General features: G+C 40.4%; 1 protein-coding gene across 3 annotated transcripts in view; it reads right to left on the minus strand.

The window, feature by feature from the left end:
* ITGA8 (integrin subunit alpha 8) overlaps window positions 1–22,143 on the minus strand; it is a 196,557-nt gene that overhangs the window by 116,247 nt on the left and 58,167 nt on the right. For all 3 annotated transcript variants that reach the window (XM_005564711.4, XM_065520345.2, XM_065520346.2), the window contains exons 11-13: window positions 20,007–20,059; window positions 11,525–11,730; window positions 7,321–7,512 (exon numbers count right to left, since the gene is read on the minus strand). In XM_005564711.4, the coding sequence (XP_005564768.3) occupies window positions 7,321–7,512; window positions 11,525–11,730; window positions 20,007–20,059 (451 nt within the window). The remainder of the gene's footprint in view (window positions 1–7,320; window positions 7,513–11,524; window positions 11,731–20,006; window positions 20,060–22,143) is intronic.

Raw genomic sequence — 22,143 nt, forward strand, 5'->3', positions numbered from 1 at the left:
GATCCAAGATCATGACGCTGTATTCCAGCCTGGGCAATAGAGTGAGACTCTATCTCTAAATCAGATTTTAAACAGAGGCTGTCCCTTTCCACCATCGTAGAATGCAGTTTCTCAAAATCTTATGGGACTCCACGTGACTGTAAGGTAAAGTAGCTCATATTTTGTTCATGATCAGCGAATTGGTTTCCTTTCCTATTCTGAGCCATTTGACAGCATTTTGTAAAAATCCTCTGCCACTCTAGAAAGTGCATGCACACGCAACCCAGTGAAGTAGGTATTATTAGCCCCATCACACCAGATAAAGAAAGAAAAGCTGAAAGCAAATCACTGCTCAAGTGTTACGCTAATCAGTGTTCAATGTTCAATGGGAATCTGAACTCATTCCCATTGAAAATCAGGGAGTCTGATTTTCCTTCCCCTGTTCTCACAGACTCTTTAACTTTTTTTTTTTTTTTTTTTTTTTTGAGACAGGGTCTCATTCCTGTTGCCCAGGCTGGAGTGCAGTAGTGCAATTTTAGCTCACTATAGCCTAGACTTCCCAGGCTCAGATGATTCTCCCACCTCAGCCTCCCAAGTAGCTGGGACTGCAGGCATACTCCACCATGCCTGGTCAATTTTTTGTATTTTTAGTAGAGAAAGAGTTTCGCCACATTACCTAGGCTGGTCTCAAACTCCTGGGTTCAAGCTATCCACCTGTCCCGGCCTCCCAAAGTGTTGGGATTACCAGCGTGAGCCACCATGCCCATCGGCTAACTTTAATGTAGTTTTTTTAAAATTAGTTTGATGTTTTCCAAAAAGAAGTGCGGTGTCATCCAATCTTACCCTATAAACTCTGTGTCCATACATATATTGTACATATAAAAAATGCACACATACATAGATGTTTGAGTATATGTATCTGTGCATGAGAGAGATTCCAAAATAATATATTACAATACACACTGTATTTGCCCTCTGTGCAGCAGCTGGCATGCTTTGGGCTCTTAATTATTATTAGTAATAATTAGTATAATTGCAAAAACATTACCAACATAACAGACTCTATGCCTGCACTTTGCTAGCATTCCTCCGAAGACAAGAAAACTTAAGTAGTCCTGGTTATATACAGAACATCTGTAACGTGCAGAACAGATCATGTGACAACAAATAAATACAAACCAAACCACCTTTTACACGTCTGTGTTTTTGGTTATTTGAGGTGCTGTGTTACTTTATTCTGAGTCAGTTTGGAAGATGAAACAGCTGTAATGCACAAAGAGTACACATAAAACATCACAATCAGCCCTCCTCTGCCTGTGAAAGGCAGCCAGGTTGTGTTAAGAATACGTCAAGAGTGTTTGCTGCTGTCTCTGAATGGGGCAATGTGTATGCCCTGCCATTATTAAAGGTAGATTTCTTAATAGGCTGCACAGAAAAGGTTTTACAGCAGACAGTGAAAACTGGGGGAAGCCAACACTGCCCGTGCTTTTAGATAGAGCTGCTAAACATTTTGGCTCCTGAAATGAGGAGAAAGTGTTCATCTCAAGAGTGTGAAAACCAATCCCATCACAACCCCATCAGAAAGTGTTGCTGTCAGTAAGCGTGGCTTCTCAGGGGTGTTCCATTCCCTAATCATGCCAAGTAGTTTGACTTGTTTCCATTCAGCATTTTAAATGTTTGCCTTTGCATTTGTTTTCTCATAAATTCTGCAGGTAACCAGGTAAAGTGACAAAGTTTGGAATTTTGTTTCTGATCTATTTAGGATGGAGAATTTGAAACAGGGCAGCTGAAAGCCTATATGTCTCTGAGTGAATTTTAAAAGGATCCTGGGCATGGTGGCTCACGTTTGTAATCCCAGCTCCTTGGGAGGCTGAGGCAGGAGGATCGCTTGAGGCCAGGAGTTTGAGACCAGCCTGGGCAACATAGCAAGATGCTGTCTCTACAAAAAATTAAAAAATTAGCCAGGTGGCCGGGTGCGGTGGTTCACGCCTGTAATCCCAGCACTTTGGGAGGCCGAGGCGGGCGGATCATGAGGTCAGGAGATCGAGACCATCCTAGCTAACACGGTGAAACACCGTCTCTACTAAAAAATACAAAAAATTAGCCAGGTGTGGTGACGGGCACCTGTAGTCCCAGCTACTCGGGAGGCTGAGGCAGGAGAATGACCTGAACCTGGGAGGCGGAGGTTGCAGTGAGCCGAGACTGCGCCACTGCACTCCAGCCTGGGTGACAGAGCCAGACTCTGTCTCAAAAAAAAAAAAAAAAAATGGCCAAGTATGGTGGCATGCACCTGTGGTCCCAGTCACTTAAGAGGCTGAGGAAGGAGGATCACAGGAGCCCAGGAGTTTGAGGCTGCAGTGAGCTATGACTTGTGCCATTGCACTACAACCTGGGTGACAGCGCAAGGATCCTATTTCTAAAAAAAAAAAAAGTTGCTCCTGCCCCTTCCTGAGTGGGGTGTGCCCAAGCATCACCATGGCAGGAGCCACGCAGAGGCAATATTGGAGAAAAGAGCGGCTGGTGGGTTTGACACCCTTGTAAAGAATAAATAAAATGCTAGGGCTTAGCAAACTGGTTCTTGGCAAAAGAGAGAAGCACATCTGACTGCTGTAGACCTGGAAGCAGAGCCACCAAGATTCTAGGGTGGTGTTACCCAAAGTGGGGTGTGGGGTAAAGGCACAGATCCCTCAGCCCCATCTCAGTCATCACAGTATCTGAAGGGGTGCTGTGCATTCAGCCATTATTAACAAGCCCCACAGATAACATGCATGCACACTGAGTCTCAGAGCCCCATTGGAAAAGCTCAGCACCCTACTACTCATTGCATGGTGTGGTGTGAAGGGCAGTAGTAAGGGCCACACCTTAAGTGAGGAATCTCGCCCCACACGCTCGATCTCTGCATCAGGATCTGCAATTGATAAACACACCCAGGTGAGCTGTTTGCACACTTGGCAGGGAAACACTGCTCTAGAGGACTCATTCCGAAAGTGTTGCACACCAGAATCGCCAGGGTCACTTAAAACCTATCACTATAGTCTGTGCTCCAGCCCGGAGAGGCTAATTTAATTGGTTTGGAGGGTGGCCTGAGCATTCCGATTTTTTTTAAAGCTTTCCAGGTGATTTTAATGTGCAGCCAAGGTTGCAAACCCCTGTTTACAAAGGATGATGAGATAGATTTCAGATGGAGGAAGTCAATTTGTTGAAGAGATTGTGAAACTCAGAAGGCACAGTAATCTATGTTGTAGCAACCCCCCGTCAACTCCAGTGGGGATGGCAGCATGTTCAAGAGGCTGAAAAACAGAGCCAGCAAGTGAGACATGAGGTTTCACTGAGGATCCACGTACAGGGGAGAGAGTCCAGGGGTAGAAGGCTGGGCAAGAGAACTGCAACCGCTTGCAGAAGGCATGCAGTTTGTAAAGCATCTTCACTTACTACCCTCCCGCTGATGACCTCCACCTGGCAACCTTCATTTACTCCAAAAACAAAGGCCCTCAATCCCCTCTACGGCCCGCATTCAGTGGGACAGACCAGGGTCTCAGGTCTTCCTCATAGACAAGGAATGGATCTCTGGGCTGGCCACTCCCAGATTCCCTAGCTCGGATTTCCCAACCACATTCGAGTGTGTGTGCCACCCAGGGTCATTTTGGGGTATGCTGACGTTATTGCTCTCAGGTGCATTTACTTCACAATTGGAAAGGCAAAGTGCTTTTGATTTGAAAAAAGCAGGACCCCAGAGTGAAAGAAAATTGTTTCTTTTTAAGTTCTAAAAAGCACTGGCTTGGAAATTCACAAAACCAATCATGGAGGCCTAGAACATAGAGTTTATCAAATAAACAAGAGGGTTTAGAAAGCATGCCACCCAATTACCTTTAGGGGAAAGAGGGCTTTTGTTACTGCCCAGGCAAAACATAACAAAGACTGCAGCTCAATCAGGCTGGAGCAGTGAGATGCCTGGGTGGAAACTGGCAACAGCTAACAAAAATCTAGGTAGATAAGCCTGAGGGCAATCACAGGAACCTGCATACCCAACCCGTGCATGTCTGAGTCCTAAGAGTGGCTCAGAAGCATTTGCTAAAAGGGGACTGAAGAGGCTAACAGAAGATGAAGAGGGCCCAGGACACAGGGAACTTTTGAGCAGAGGTCACTACACAGACAATGGAACTAGCCACAGAAGCTTGAGCAATGCCCCAAAGACCACAAGGGACTGAGCTACCCTTTAGTCTGAAGCCAATAATAGTAGATGATGGGTGTGAGCCAGATCGCTTTTCCCAATCACTGGACAACAGGTAAACCCCTTTCTATTTCATTCCTTGAGAGGGTGGCTACACAGGGCGGAGAAAAAGAGTCTTTTTTTTTTTTCTGAGATGGAGTCTCGCTCTGTTGCCCAGGCTGGAGTGCAGTGGCGCGATCTCAGCTCACTGCAACCTCCACCTCCTGGGTTCAAGCAGTTCTCCTGCCTCAGCTCCCTGAGTAGCTGGGACTACAGGTGCATGCCACCATGCCTGGCTAACGGGTCTTGAATCTGAGTAAATATTTACCTAAATAAGACTAAGTCTAAAACTAGAAGTGATTGCAAGATTAACATTCTCTACCATGGTGGAAATGGAGGTTTTGAAAGCTAAGTGGAATTCATTTCTAGAAAAATGAAGAAAGTTACGTGTCTGATTCCTGAATTACGCCTGTAGCTTTCAATCAACTGTACTAGTTAAGGGAATCTAGTCGCCTGCCTATAAGGCAGTTTCTTCTCTATAGGTTCTGGGATCTTGCTATCAAGTTAAAAAGACTTCTTTGACTGGCATTCTTTTTGCTAAAGGACGAGGATCAGGGAAAAATGTTGTAGAATCATGAATCACATGAATCATATTCCTATCTGAGACATAGAAAATTAGGGCTAGAACATACGTCTACTAAGATGCATAGATGAACTCTGAAAGCCTCAAAACTCTCTTGACGGATGAATTCAACTAAGCAGTATGAACAGGCCTGCCTTAGTAAAGAACATTTACTTCAGAGACAAGAGGCACTGCACTGACATGTCTGATTATTATAATTTGCATCAGATTGAGCAGATAAAGTTGTTGACTAGCAAATGGCCTCAAGTGAATATTTCTGATTGTTAAGGGAAGAAAAAGACATAATTAGGTAATTGGCTGGGCGCAGTGGCTCACGCCTGTAATCCCAGCATTTTGGGAGGCCGAGGTGGGCAGATCATGAGGTCAAGAGATTGAGACCATCTTGGCCAACATGGTAAAATGCCATCTCTATTAAAACTACAAAAATGAGCTGAGTGTGGTGGTGCACGCCTGTAGTCCCAGCTACTCAGGAGGCTGAGGCAGGAGGATCACTTGAACCCAGGAGGTGGAGGTTGCAGTGAGCTGAGATCATGCCACTTCACTCCAGCCTAAGGAAAGAGTAAGACTCCGTCTCAGAAAAAAAAAAAAAGAAAAAGAAAAAAAGAGGTAATCGATTACTAACATTGCACAGACTTTAGCTTTCTTTTCCTTTCCTGCTGCTCTTAATTTTTTTCTCCCTGAAGGGAATATTCCTGGGGAAAAAAGTTGACTCATGCTACTCTCCTTCCTGGCTCTCATTTGGGACATGTTTAGCCTTTGAAGGAAGTCGAAGGGCCGGCTGTGTGATGGATACATCCTCTATTTCCTTTGCCTCATCGAAGGCACAGCCTTTCTGTCAATTTCCCTGGTACTAAGGGTGGGAAGGAAATCTATGACTACTATAATAAATAGCAATAACTTTCTAATTGTTTACCTAAAATGCAACCCAGGAGTTGAATTTCATTAATCACCCTGACATTTTTGGGGGTAGGAATTACATAAGCGACCTAGATTTTTGAATTATTTTAAATTTGGATATATTATATATACAAACCTCCCCCCAGTAATAACAACTAACTACCATTGATTAGCATAACGTAACCTAAGAAAATAAATGTAACTAGATATTCTTGAAATTGCCACAGGTAGAAAGCATTAGTATACAGTATAATACCAAATCCACTTTGAGCCCACTTCGACGTCTCCATTAGTGTCATAAAAGGTTTATGGCAAATGTATAAGACTATGTTGTGGTATCCTTTTTGTCTAACCCCAGAGGAGAGAAGAAAGCCAAAGTCCTGAAATTAATGATGTATATTTAGGCAGTCAGCTTACTGGATGCTGCCCCAAACCAAAAAATAACTCTACATATGGAAAATTCCCAATTAGGGGAGGGGCTGGTGGAAAAGACAAGGTTTTTGTAAGTAGTTGAAGCTGTCATTTAACTATTAATGGCTTCTAAATACTTACTGAAATCATCTTAAACATAAAAGTGAAAATCAAACCATAAAACCAAGAAGTCTGATGTTCTCTGCTAAAGAATCTGGACAGTGAAATAATCTTTTAAGACAAATCAATATCTTCATATAGCATGCACAAAACATAAATTATCTGTGCCTTATGGCTTTCTATGTGCCTTCAATATGGGGGAATTAGGTAAATCAAGAATACTTTATGATTCCTATCATGAATCAGTTCTTTTTTTCTCCACTTTAAAATGTTCAGTCTATCTTTGGAAAACCACAAAATATGGCTGGAAGAGAAACATATATTATATTTTTGAGACACAGTCTCACTCTGTCGCCCAGGCTGGAGTGCAGTGGCGCAATCTTGGCTCACTGCAACCTCTGCCTCCCGGGTTCAAGTAATTCTTATACCTCAGCCTCTTGAGCAACTGGGACTACAGGCATGCACCACCATGCCCAGCTAATTTTTGTATTATTAGTAGAGACGGGGTTTTACCATGTTGACCAGGCTGGTCTCAAACTCCTGACCTCAACTGATCCACCCACCTCGGACTCCTAAATACTGGGATTACAGGTGTGAGCCACCATGATGGGCCAAGCTGGAAGATATTTATGCTTTAAAAACATGAGCTTCATAACAGAAATGTTGAGGCTCTTACTATAATAGGAACTATGAGCTCAAAAGGGTTAAAATACTTGGTTCCAGAAAGGATGCAAGCTGTCTGTGTCAGTGCAAGCCGTGGTATTGAGGAGTTTCAAATGAAAACTTGGGTTGTGAAGTTGACAGGTTTTATGTACAATGCAGATTTTTAAGCCATTTTGCCTTTCTATCATTGTCTCTTGACAGGAGAAGGAAGTGTATGTTTGTCTTTCTTCAAATTCTCATGAAAGTCGCTCTGGAATCATACTTTTAAAAAGCCTATAGCACACTTAAGCTTCAGCCTCATCTGTAGAAGAAAACTGCCTTTGCATGATGCATTTTCCAGAAAATGGACTCTTTTCAGGACGTAGACTCTCACGTGGCAAAAGAAAGAAAACCTTACCTGGGTAATCATTCTTGTCTATGTCTGAATCTCCTCTTAAAGTAAAGCCAAATCCAGAAGGGACAGCGTGTGAGGCCCACACTCCTTGCAGAACTTGGGAAGGCTTGGTGTTTAAGCCATCTTTGTTCCCATTATAAATGAGCACTTTGCCTCGTTGATCCTTGCCTGCAAAAGGCACGCCGATGGCAATGTCTAAAAACAGACACAAAAACATATTTTATGTGTATACGTATTTAATTCTTCATTTATTCATTTTAGAGACAGGACCTCACTCTGTCACCCAAGCTGGAGTGCAGTGATGGGATCATGGCTCACTGCAGCCCCAAACTCCTAGACTCAAGTGATCCTCCTGCCTCAACTTCCCTAGGAGCTGGGACCACAGGTATGTACCACCATGTCTGGCTAATATATATATACTAGTTTTTTTTTTTTTTTTTTTTTTTTTTTTTTTTTTTAGCAATGGGTCCTTGCTTTGTTGCCCAGGATGGTCTGGAATTCCTGGTCTCAAGTGATCCCCCCACCTCAGCCTCCCAAAGTGTTAGGATTAAAGGCATGAGCCACTGTGCCTGGCCATGGAGACATTTCTTAAGTACAGAAGAATGGTTCAGAAATAGAGTTTAGTACACTCAAAGAGCAGTATCAAACTCTAAAGGGCTTATAATGTTTCCCATGAAAATTCTGTAGTACTGCTGCAATGACAAATTATTTGTTGCCTTTTATCCATCCAGCAAATATTTATTAAGAGCCTCCAGGGCCTGGCACGGTGGCTCACGCCTGTAATCCCAGCACTTTGGGAGGCCGAGGCAGGCAGATCACGAGGTCAGGAGATTGAGACCATCCTGGCTAACACAGTAAAACCCCATCTCTACTAAAAATACAAAAAATTAGCCGGGCGCCTGTAGTCCCAGCTCCTCGGGAGGCTGAGGCAGGAGAAGGGTGTGTACCCGGAAGGCAGAGTTTGCAGTGAGCCGAGATCACGCCACTGCACTCCAGCCTGGGTGACAGAGAGAGACTCCATCTCAAAAAAAAAAAAAAAAGAGCCTACAACGTGCTGAATGTAGTGAATACAACAGCAAATTAGACATTCAAAGCTCCTGCTTTTAGAAAACGTATATTCTAGTACAGGTAATAGACAATTTGCATAGAGAAAAATAATCAAATTATCAAAAGCAATAAATGCTATGTAGAGAATCTTTTTTTTTTTTTTTTTTTTGATGGAGTCTTCCTCTGTTGCCCAGGCTGGAGGGCAGTGGCATGATCTTGGCTCACTGCAGACTCCGCCTCCCAGGTTCAAGTGATTTTCCTGCCTCAGCCTCCCAAGTAGCTGGGACTACAGGCACACTCCACCATGCCCAGCTAATTTTTATATTTTTAGTACAGACAGGGTTTCACCGTGTTGTCCAGTCTGGTCTCGAACTCCTGACCTCAAGTGATCCGTCCACCTTGGCCTCCCAAAGTGCTGGGATTATGAGTGTGAGCCATAACGCCCGAACAAGAGTCTTAAAACTAGTGATTTGATGGAGAGTGGTCAGATTTTTGTTTTTAGATTAGGTGATTAGAATATGTGTCTCTGTGACTGGCACTGAAACTGAAATCTAGAAACAGGAAGCAACCAACAGTGTGAAAGTCCGATGGAAAAGCATCCAAGCAACGGATGCACAAAGGTCCAAAGGCAGAAGGAGTGTCGTCCATTGGAGAAACAGCCAGAGGCGTTCCACATAGAAACTCAGTGAGTGACAGAGCCTGATCAGATCACAGATCCTGGGGCTGGGTGGACCAGGTGAGGTAGGTTTGCTGGATAATTAGGAGATCCTTGTTTCCAAAAGAAAGGAAAACAACTCATTTTGAAAGATTATTTCATTTAATGATTACTTCATCCCATGAATGAACAGGCAAGACCCTTTCTGTAGTTGAGGACAGTGGGAAACCTGGAGAGTGTCACCTGACTCACATCGATATGCCATTTACCTTCCACACGTTTTGTCAGGATCGTTCCTGAACAATAAACGTGAGTACCCAGTTGTATTTGAAGAAGAGTTCTAATAACACCATTCGCATCTTAGTCCCCACGGTGGGTTGCAGCATGTGTTCTCATTTGTCGCTCTGTTCCTCTTTCTTTCTGGGTACATGTGGATAAGACTGAATACATTGAGACTCAGTCTTCATGATGTCAATGAGACTGATAAATCCACTTTTTCTGAACAAGTAAAGAGAGACTATCTAGACAGGGCACAGTAGCTCACACCTGTAACAGCACTTTGGGAGGCCGAGGCGGGTGGATCACGAGCTCAGGAGTTCAAGACCAGCCTAGCCAAGATGGTGAAACCCCATCTCTACTAAAAAATACAAAAATTAGCCAGGTGTGGTGGTGGGCACCTGTAATCCCAGCTATTCGGGAGGCTGAGGCAGAGAATTACTTGAACCCGGGAGGTGAGGCTGCAGTGAGCCGAGATCACGCCACCGTACTCTAGCCTGGGTGACAGAGAAAGACTCTGTCTCAAAAAAAAAAAAAAAAAAAAAAAAAAAAAAAAAAATCTAAAAATTCAGATTTTTGTAGAAAACAAAGATATTGTCCTGTGTCAGGTGAAAAGGAACACTTTCTTAACTTTCTCTAAGTCAGTGCCTTGACTCCCATCCCCTTGTTTACTTTCAGTGAATTTGACACTATTTTACCTGCTTTATATACTCAAGGACACCAAAGCTCAGAGAAGCTAGGACCTCCATTTATGTCATTTAGAATACTTCTTTCATCTTTTAAAAATGCTATTAAAGGTTTGAGAGAAAAGACAAATAGAAGAAACTATGATTTTTAAAAGACAACTCCATAGATAATTTAGCACTGTTTATTTTACTTGAGCGATCAGGAATAGAGCAGCTTTAGAAGGCAGCAAGTCACTTAAAGGTAAGCTTGTCTTTACAAAAATTTCCCTGCAACCATAAGCTTTTTACATGTACTTTGTTTTATGGTACTCTAAAAATTACTAACCATATGTTGCTGAGAACTTTTTTCAAAGAATGTGTGAGTACAGTAACATTTGCCAAATATACTAGTGAATACTAATCTGATGTGAATACTTCCAAGGCTACTTTGTTAGAGCAAGTTCCTCTTACTTCCTTGACTTCAATCAAGAAATTCACTATACTTGGTTCTTAACTTAAAAGTCCTGAAAATGTATGCAAAATTTTGTGTGAAGGTGTGTTTTTCTGAGGAGAGGGTATTTGGAGGGGTTTCATAAATTCTAGACTAAAGAAAGACAAACCTAACCTAGGAGTTTAACACTACTTTGTTGCAAATGTTGAAACTAAGGTGAAGCTTACATGCCAATTAAAATTCAGCATAACCTATACATAACCCATATAGGCTAATCAGAAGCCAGGATACTTGCTAATATAGCAACATGTATTTATTTGTCTTGACATATAGAAGGTTTCCTAGTTAAGTCACCAAATCCAAACATCAATTTTAAAAATAATTCCTGCCACTGCTGAGAGCTATTACAGGATCGTCAACATCAAACGTGAGAAAATCGCTTGGACTTCAGAGCAGGGACTATTTCTGTATTAACTTTGGCTTTAAAGTTTTAATTCTTAAAATTTAGTAAGAAATATTTCTGCGAGTAAACAGCACTTACAAGTAGAGAAGTCTAAGGTCGAACATTTGAGATATTATTTTGAAGTTTGCAGACACCTAAAGGTACTATTTTTATTGTAACCTGGAGTGCCTGTAGCCTTCCAACGTCTCTTAAAATTCATTTAGAGGTTTTCAAACTGTAGTAATACCCTCAAACCATTACCCGGAGCTCTGAAGACTGATCTCTGAGGTAGTATGGTTTTGATATTGCTTAATGAGGTTTTTCTGAAGTTTCTGATAACTGAATGTGTCTTCTACAAGGAGATCAATTATACTACATTTAGGATTGAAGCAAATTATGTTACAGATTTTCCCTCTGTGTCGCATTGTAATCTTGTGAGATTTTAAATAAAAATTTTCAGAAAAGTGAGAAGGGAAATTTCCATGTAATATTTATATTAGTCAAAATGTATAAACTTAAAGCTGCCTTGAGATTTGTGATAGTTTATTAAAAATCAGTCATAATAATAACTGTACCCACACACACCATACTGAATACTTTAAAACAGGCATGGCTTCCTTTATGCAGTGGTGACGACACATAAACGACTTCCACGCTGTGGTTTACATTACCATTGTATCCATCTTGGTTCAGGTCTCCTAAGTGCGCCATAGCACTTCCGAATCTCCCAAATGTCTCGGTGCCAGTAAGGATCTGGGGGTCTCTGAAGAGGAGGGAGCTCACTTGCAAATACAGGTAGATTTGCCCTACTTCTCTGGGGTTGCTCTCAAATTCACGTTCCATAAAGAGAGGTGCCCCAACCAGGACATCATCCAGTCTGTAAGGAACAAAGAAAGCAGCTCAGCGCACTGGTAGAGAGGAGAGTCATTTTGGGTGTATTTGTAATCAACTAGACTAGTACATTTCCACTGGTACTTTTCCTTCTCTGAGGGTTATTTTACAGTCATCAGATTGCTTTCACTGCTTTGTTACGTCTATGGAATCGAATGCTGTAAGAAAATAAGAGTGGTTAAATTATCACACTGAACATTTTAGCTATGTTAAAAATGTCTGCTTATAAAAACCACAGATATTTCACCATTTTCAGCTTTTTAGTGCATTTCCAGAACCTGTACTTGCACAAAGAAAACATATCGAGAAAGGACAAAATAGCTTTTTGTAAAAATAGATTAGAGTTTGTCTGCAATTAATATAACTGTACATTAAATTATTCAGTTTTTATGCAGCAATGTTTAAAATCAATTTTGTCCTTCCCTTTCCTTTTGTTAGCTCAATTTAAATAAAACAGATTAGAGAGGTATATCAAGCTGGTTAGAAAGGTAGCAAACAACTTCTCAGCCCAAATAAAAATTTACATTCTTTGCATACATAGATTATAGCAAAAAACTAATATGTAATTTTTAAAGCTAAAAAAATTTCAAGAGATATTCAAGCAAATTATTTAGAGAGAAAGATATAACCACCTGGAGAAAAAATAAAACAGTGGTTACAGGTGTTTCCTTCACAGAGCCAGATGGGCAGGAAGAGGACTGGAACGGGAAACTTCACTATAAGTCTTCTAAGTGATTTGATTTTTTAAACATGTATAATGTATGATTTCTATTTTAAAATTTTAAAAGTCACACCAACCAAAATTTATATATATATATATATATATATAAAATTTGATCTAAATTAATGACCTCTACTAAAGTTTGTCTACAGATGCAATGTCTTGGCAGATGCAGTAATCTCAAGAGTGACTGGAGGCAGGAACATATATTTGCATTTGACTTTTATGCCTATGTAGATTAGGTAATATGCTGAAGTTTGCCAAGCAAACCGGTTAAAATATTATTAATATAATTTAGTTATAATAATTCATGTATATGAGATATATAACAATGTATATTAATACATTAATGTATGAAATATATAAAATTAATTATATAAATTGAGTATATTATATAAATATAAAGGTCAAGAAACAATACTATATTAATATGCAATATATTAATACCTAAAAATTAAGATATATCAATAACATTAATAACATAAAATCAATAATTTGTATAAATAACATATATTAATAACAGATTCCATGTCAAATGGCTCATATACACCTTTAATATAGTTTATATCAAAAGTCAGGGATGAGGTGGGAACAGTTACTGAGAACAAGAAACTTTCTTTAAGATCTGAGCAGTCTACAAGACACTCCAACATCACTCTGACCTACCCTCTCTCCAATTTCTGGCCTTCCTTGTGGTATTTATCTATTGTCTTCAGTCTGAATCAAAAGACATCCTGTGTTCTTCCTAGGTTTAAGGTACTTTGATAAGTGGCTTTAATGCAATGATGACTATTAGGTCAACCAATTCATTCCCTAATAACTTACAAATGAGGTTAAATGACTACCCCTATGACTATAAACAAGGCAGACTGGGAAAAATAATATGAGACAATGAAATTCATTCTGGGTATCCTGGACCAAGGAGAGGCTGGGTGCTTGGAGGAAACTAAGGAAGGTTCCATGGAGGAGACGGCTTTGAACCTGGGTGGGATCCTGAGGTGGGCTCTCCAGGTGGAGGTGTTGTGAGCCAAACCAAGTGTCCCTGCATAGAGTGAGGGTACAGTGAGTGTCTAGACATGCTTGGTGCCAGGGGCATTCCAACAAATTTAATTGTAAAAGTAAAATGTACAAAGAATTCTTAAAAATTAACCCCCTGAAGAAAAAATATGTAACAATAACATATATCATTATCACATATTATATACTATATATTGTTACAATCAGTATTATATGTACATGATATACAATAAGAAAATAAGCCAATTAAAAATCGGGCAAGGCCAGGCACAGTGGCTCATGCCTGTGATCCCAGCACTTTGGGAGGCCAAGGTGGGCAGATCATGAGGTCAGGAGTTTGAGACCAGCCTGGCCAATATGATGAAACTCCCGTCTCTACTAAAAATACAAAAAGTAGCTAGGCATGGTTGTGCGTGCCTGTAGTCCCAGTTACTCAGGAGGTTGAGGCAGGAGAATTGCTTGAACCCGGGAGGCGGAGTTTGCAGTGAGCCGAGATCGCACCACTGGACTCCAACCTGGGCGACAGAGTGAGACTCCGTCTTAAAAAAAAAAATTGGGCAAAAGATGTGAATGGACAGCTCATCAAAAAAGATAGATGGCAAGCAAGCTTATGAGTAGATACTCAATATAATATGTCATTAGGAATTGTGAATTAAAACCACAATGAGATACAACTACACATCTCTTAGAATGGCTAAAATCCAAAATGCTGATGGCACCAAACATTGGCAAGGATGTAGAACAAACTGTAATTAATTGCTAATGGGAATACAAAATGATACAGTCACTTTGGAAGACAGTCTAGCAGTTTCTTACAAAGCTAAACAAAGGCTTACCACACAATCACAAAATTATACTCCTTGGCAGTTACTCAAATGCATTTAAAACATATACATACAAAAATATGCACAAAAATGTACATAGAATAATTGCCTAAACTTGGAGGCAACCAAGACAGTCTTCAATAGGTGACTGGATAAGCAAATCGTGGTACATCACACAATGTAATAATATTCAGCAATGAAAAGAAATAAGCTATCAAGCCATTAAAAGACATGGAGGAACCTTAAATGTACATTGTTAAGTTAAGCCAATCTGAAGAGGCTACCTGCTGTATGATTCCAATTGCATGACACTCTGGAAAAGACACAACTATGAAGGCAGCAAAAAAAATCACACACCTGGGTTCATGTTATAGGCAACCCAACAGTGTGCATAAGTTACTATGCTTTTAATGTGTCCCCCGAATTTCATGTATTGGATACTTAATCTTCAGATGCATGTATTAATGGCATTTGGAGATGAAACTTTTAGAAGGTAAGTAGGATTAGATAAGGCCATCAAGGCGGAGCCCTAAGATGGACTTGTGAATTTATAAGAAGAGGAATGGGATACAGAGCTGGAATGCTCTTGCCCCCCCTCGACATGTGATGCCTGGCACCTCCTCAGGACTTTGCAGAGGGTCGCCACCAGCAAGAAGGCCCTCACCAGAGACGGCCCCTTGACCTTGGACTTCCAGCCTCTAGAAGTATAAGAAATACATTTCTTTTCTTTATAAATTGTCCAGTCTCCGGTATTCAGTTATAGCAACAAAAAACAGGCTAAGCCATGTATTGCTTTAACATAGAAACTTTTCTGTTTCTTTTTTTTCCCAGTAGTACACGTTGCATGCTAATGCTCATGACTAATATTCAGAATTTAGTTATTTATTAAAATAATACAGGTTAGTGGGCTAGATAGTAGATATCAAATCAACCTAATTGATAGGTAAGAACTAATGTCACTTCAGTTACGTTACAGAAATTAATTTACAACCTCTTTATGGTTTAATTTTTTAGATTTTTCTACCTAATTCAATCATAATGATATGTCCTGTATGAATGAACATACTTGCACTAAATCTAGCATAAAAATATAGTTCCCTAAGCTGCTTCCTTTCAACTGGATTTTTCTGTAAATTATTCTCAAGTTAACCACTAAGAATCTGTTTAAATTTGGCTCCTTTTGGTCCTGCAGAGGTTAGAAACAATGGTAGTATAGAAAGTATCCAATGGATTAAATTGTAATTCAGTGAATTTCTGAAGTAGTATAACTACTATAAGGCTCAAAAGCCATAAGAAATGAAAACATATTTGCTGGTTTAGGCACGAGATGAAAAATACCATTTCCATTTGTTGTTAACCAGTTTTTTCAGAAATTCCTAACAAAGCTTACGTTGACAGAGTTTGTAGTAATGGAAGTCTTAAGATAGCGAAACTGAAGATAATTTTCACAGTTTGTTTACATTTTCAAAACGGTCACATGCTTGATAGTATTAACCATCAACCAGCATGCACACAACTGTTAAGTCTAAATGTTTGCTGTCCATTCAATCATACTCGGAGGTTTTTTCTTAATAGAAAAATATCAGGGAAAATTTCCACCAGTTAATTTATTTGGTCACTTACTGACACTGTCTTTTTTTTTTTTTTTCCTGATGTTGAGATTCTGGAGCTCTTTTAGGGACCTTGTTTTTGTTGCCTAGTTTTCAAAGAATATATGTTTTCCAACAATGTTCACTAGAGAGCCTTGTGCACAAATGTACTTATCTCCAGCTTGGGGAAAGGAGGGTCTGGTTCAAGCCCATAAATGTGTGTGTGCAGGGAAGTCCTCACTTCTGAACCATGAGCAATGACCTAGCCAAGTGATTTTTTAAACCCTATGAAATATATTATATATATATCATCATTGTTGTAATTCCAGACTTCACTTGAGTTGTCTATCTTTCACCTTTCTTTGGCCAGTCTCAATTACTTCCAGAGCATACTTATATATAACAGGACCTTGAATTTATATAATATCTAAGTAATTAAAAACAGCAAATGATATACTGAGAATCTGTGTGCACTTTACCTTTATGAATGGCATTAGTAAATTAATGCAAATATCCTTCAATGCAGTCTAAAGAATTCAGAAAATACTATGTAATAAAAAAATAGTATGCATACCAATTTTTAAGAACATCAAGAAGGAAATTATTACTTTAAAACAGTTATGTGTTTGTTACTACCATATTATTGTGATCAACAGGAAGCCAATGAGGTACTTTTCTCACACTTTTTTTTTCCTTAACATGGCAAAAAAAAAAAAAAGTACTATAAACATTGTCACAAAACTTCACTATAGACTAGAATACGCATGTTTCCAGGAAGGACGGTGCCCTGCAGGGCATAAGGCGAAACTTGGGCAAAGTCCTGAGGATTCAAACCAGGAGTGGCCTGTGGAAAAGAACACACAGAGTGAATCCGTATAGCGGGGGAAGAGCCCCTGCTGCTTGTGTGACCGTCAGTGGGGAGAAATGTGTCTGTGCATATATGAAAGGCCACAGTGAGATTTTTTTTTTCCCCCCTGATTTTGAGATTTTGGAGCTTTTTTAGAAACCTTGTTTTTGTAAGCATTACAAAAACTGGATGGCATGCTATGTCTGGCCTTCAAGTTCTTTAGCTATTTTCTTTCCAAACGACTAAAAGGCTGTGATTACAATTACAGTCCACCTAAGTTGGAAATCTTGAATGGCAGTCCTAATAGCTTCTTTTTAAAAATTAAAAAAAATTTTTTTTTTTTTGAGATGGAGTCTCACTCTGTCACCCAGGCTGGAGTGCAGTGGTGCCATCTCAGCTCACTGAAAGCTCCGCCTCCCGGGTTCACGCCAATCTCTTGCCTTAGCCTCCCGAGTAGCTGCGACTATAGGTGCCCGCTACCACGCCCAGCTAATTTTTTATATTTTTAGTAGAGACGGGGTTTCACTGTGTTAGCCAGGATGGTCTTGATTTCCTGACCTCATGATCTGCCTGCCTCGGCCTCCCAAATTAGCTATTTTTACAACTTAAATAACTGAAGATGAAGGCAATTTATTTTTAAATTAACTGCTTTCAGGATAAGATTGGCATTCAACTGTAACTTCGAAATACATGCAGAGTGCAAGCACTGCCATCTCCCTCCACTGCTGTTGCTTAGACAGAGTCATTTCACTGCCCTCCAAGCCACTGTCCTGCCTCCCCTGGTGCATGGTAGTAGGGTTCCAGAAGGCTCTGTGACCATCTAGAGCTGGTAGACAGAGCACAGCTGATAACATGAAGCCTGAGCAGGTACTGCTCACCTGGAATCCCCATGGCTCACAGGATGTTGTAGTCTTCTTGGAAATGGACTTGTTCTAGTCCATGGCAGAGTTTGTGTGCACTGTGTGCAGTGGTTTGGAGTAAATGCAGTGACCTGCACACCTTCACGATCCAGCTCCCTGGGGTTCTCGCTCCACAGCTCTCCACTGGTTCTTGAATATGCCTGGAGCTCCCGCCTCAGGGAATACGCACCTTTTGTTCTTCCACAGGGAACACTCCTTCCTCTCTCCCCCTTAGATCACCATGCTGGTCCTTATCTCCCTTAGGTGTTTCCTTAGCTGTAATCTTAACCCTAAGACCATCATGATCTACCCAGTTGGGGATTGCATCCCTTCAAATACTCCCTATCTCCCCTCTCTTTCTATTTTAACAAGTTTAATTAATAGACTTTATTTTTTAGGGCAGTTTTAGATTGTTTAGATTCAAAGCAAATTTGAGCAGAAAGTACAGAATTCTCCCATTACCCTCTCCCTAACCTGCAACCTCCCACACCATCACGTCAGAGGGGCACATTCGTTCCAGTCAGTAAGCCTACATTCACACGTCATTATCAACCAAAGGCCATGGTTTACATTGAATTCACTGTTGGTATCAAACCTTCCATGGGTTTTAACAAACATATAAGGACACACATCCACTATTACTGTATCATACAGAGTCGTTTCACTGCCCTAAAAATCCTGTTCTTCACCTGTTCATAACTCCCTCCATCAGAACCCCTGGGAAACACGGCTTTGTTCCTGTTGCCGTAGTGTTGCCTCTTCCCGAATGTCATGGAATTGGAATCATATAGAATGTAGATCTTTCAGACTGGCATCTTTCACTTAGCAATATTCAGTTAAAGTTCCTTTGTGTGTGTGTGTGTCTTTTTTTTTTTTAGACAGAGTCTCGCTCTGTTGCCCAGGCTGGAGTGCAATAGAGCAAACGTCAGCCTCCCAGGTTCAAAGGATTCTCCTGCCTCAGCCTCTCAAGTAGCTGGGATTACAGGCACCCACCACCATGCCTGGCTAATTTTTTGTATTCTTAGTAGAGACAGGGTTTCACCACATTGGCCAGGCTGGCCTCGACCTCCTGACCTCAGGTAATCAACCTGCCTCAGCCTCCCAAAGTGCTGTGATTATAGGCGTGAGCCACCGCACCTGGCCCCTCTGTGTGTTTTCATTGCCTGATAGCTCATTTCTTTTTAGCACTGAATAAAAATTATCAGGATGTACCAGAGTTTATTTATGTATTCAGCTACTTGGTTGCTTTTGGCCCTTTTGTTTTTGTTGTCTCCATAGTACTTATAACCATCTCACATAGTCATTACTCATTTAATTTTTGTCATAGCATGAACCTTCCTAACTCTACTATAATCTTCATGAAGTTATGGATTTTTCTGCGCCTAGAACAGTGCCTGTTAGTGCATAGTAGATGCTCGAGAAGTTTATGTTCAATGAAAGAATAATAGACATTTCCCAACAGGTACAAAAGATATGAAATTTATCTCCAGTCAAATGCCATGACACAATTAATACAAAGTCCATTGATAGCTATATGAAGGTCACAGAAAATATCTAGCAAAGGTATAGCTAAAGTGCTTAGCACATTGCCCAGAACAAAGTAAGTATTCTTCAGATATTTGCTTTCTGTGAAAATGTGAGCTCCCTGAGAGACTCTATCTGTCTTATTCACCTGTGTATTCTGGGCACCAGGAACAAAGCCTGGAACATGGTGGATGATCCAATAATATTTTTGGGTGGATAATCAATACATCTCAGTCTATTGGTTTTTAAATTTAATGATTCATTAATTTACCTGTCAGGTCCTTTTAGTGAATCAAAGGGGTGTTTAATCATTATTTATTTTTGAAGTAATGACTTGAACACAACCAAAATTCACCGTGCTGTTTGGTCCATGTTCAACTGTAATTTACTACTGTAATCTGAAAAATAACAATTTCATCTTCTCCATGACTGTTACTAGTATAGTACATTTTTAAAGCAATTAAAAAATCCATTTATGTGTAAATGTTTTGTGAACGTACCACATGCTAGGTGAAAATTCTAGGAGTAAAGAGAAATAGATGAATGTCCTCAATGGCTATGAATTTTGAATGACTGAAGACTTTATAAGATTAAAAATAAAACGAAATAAAATAATCCTCTTCTAGAAGCAGCAGATGTGGAAAATCTCCATAAGGACAAAATCAGATGACAGAGAATTATTTAATAGATGCATCTTCTTGTCCTGAACCAAAAACGTTGAGAACAAGGGAGCCTCTATCTTGTTGAGGCAGTAAGGAAGGATGTATTTTGTGAAGGGAAAATATAACATCTTTATGAATGACTGTAACATATTGTATATGACAGAGGTCTGTAAACTTACCCATCACTGTTAACATCTGATACGACAATGGTATATCCAAAATAAGATGCCATCTGCAAAGGAAAATCAGGAGATGACATTCTGTGTCCAAACAGTCAGTTTTGTAGTCATGTCTCCACTATTCCCGGAAGATTCATCTCATTGTGGTACATTTTTGCATTTAAATTTGTAGACTCCTGGAAGTTGCCAGGGTCCTCTCGCCTCATTTAGTCTAACCCCTGACCCAATGAATAATTTCCCCCATAATAACCCTGACATCTGCTTGGACACCCTCTGGGGATGTTCAACAATCAGCCCATTTAATTGGTGGACACAGCTATCAGAATGTTCACTGCTAAATCTGGCTCTTCCATAACTTGCAGCACTTAATCCCACCAAGTTCTGCAATCTCAAATCTCACAGAAGGAATCTAATTCCACTTCCATATGATGTTGTATGAAAATATTTTCAGGCCAGGTGCGGCGACTCATGCCTGTAATCCCAGCACTCTGGGAGACCCAGGCAGGAGGGTCACTTGGGTCCAGGGGTTCAAGACCAACCCTGGCACTATGGTGAGACCACATCTCTATAAAAAATAAAACAGAATTAGCAGGGCATGGTGGCATGTGTAGTTCCAGCTAACTGGGAGGCTGAGGTGGGAGGATCTCCTGAGCTTGGGGAGTTCAAGGCTGCAGTGATCTGAGATCACACAACTGCACTCCAGTCTGGGTGACAGAGAGAGACCCTGTCTCAAAATAAAATATTTTCACTTGGCTCACCATCCAACCTCTCTGTGTTAGAGATATGATATGTGGTACCAAAACACAGATGACACTTGTGAATGCACTGACTACAAGAGAAGAGTTAGGTAGGATTTACGCTTCCTGCTTCAGAAGCATAAAATGCTTTCATGTTGGGGGAACCCGCATCTCAGTGTCAGTTTGTATTGTGCTCAGAGTCAACAAAAGCTCCTAAATCCTTTCCATGAGTGTACCTAGTATACTGCACTCTCTCCACATTTTTTTAAATTTTTTTTTTTTTGAGACAGAGTCTCGCTCTGTTGCCCAGGCTGGAGTGCAGTGGCGCAATATTGGCTCACTACAACCCCTCCTGGCTTCAGGAAATTCTGTTGCCTTAGCCTCCCAAGTAGCTGGGATTACAGGTACCCACCACCATGCCCAGCTAATTTTTGTATTTTCAGTAGAGATGGGGTTTCACTATGTTGTCCGGGCTGGTCTCAAACTCCTGACCTCAGGTGATCCATCCACTCGGCCTCCAAAGTGCTGGGATTACAGGCATGAGCCACTGCGCCCAGCCTCCCCCCATTTTATCTCTGCAGTTTTTCTTTTTAAACCTGTTTTTGGATTTATAATCTTTTCAGGATTTATACTGTCATCAGATTTGACCCATAGTTTCAGCTTGCCAATTTTGCTTCCATAGTGTGCCATGCATTGTTTGAGGTGACTAACTTCCTATCATGCCCTCATTTAATGAACACGCAATCCCTTAGAAGGCACGTGCCCCAGGAGACAGAGACTTTGGTCTGGTTTGTTTACTGTTCTATCTGAACTTCCCGAGCAGTGTCTGGACCAAAGTAGGTGCCAAGTGCCAAATGCTCTTTGCAGAGAAAATGAATATACGAGTTAACAAGTGGTGTGTAACAACTCAATTCTTGCACCTCTTTTCTCTGTTCCAAACATAGATCATGAAATTCTTACTCTTTATGTGGCGGTGTGTGGCCTTCACTCAGAGGAATTTCATCATTTATGAAATTTCATCATTTATCACCTTCTGAGGTTCAGGATTACCGAACTGGGTAGTATTGAGGAGAAGTTATAGAAAGACTAAATTTAGCAATGTTTAAAAAGTTTCTAATGATAAAAAGTAAACAAATCTGGGCAAAGGAGAAGCATTGCTAGATTCTCATTCACTTATTAATTACCACCACTTAGGAAAAGTTGTTTGAAATAGTTGTTCAATATCTATTCAACTTCCTGCTCATCTCAGTCTTACTTCTCCAAACTTTCCAAAAGAGCATCAGGAGATGTAAAATGCTTTGTTGAAAATGTCAGAGTAATAGACTAAAGCCCCAAATTATACCAAAAAGATGTCAAAATCATATTGTATTTATTTTTAATTCTGCTGATTTCTCTTCTTT

The sequence above is a fragment of the Macaca fascicularis genome, chromosome 9, assembly GCF_037993035.2.
Source record: "Macaca fascicularis isolate 582-1 chromosome 9, T2T-MFA8v1.1".
NCBI lineage: Eukaryota > Metazoa > Chordata > Mammalia > Primates > Cercopithecidae > Macaca > Macaca fascicularis.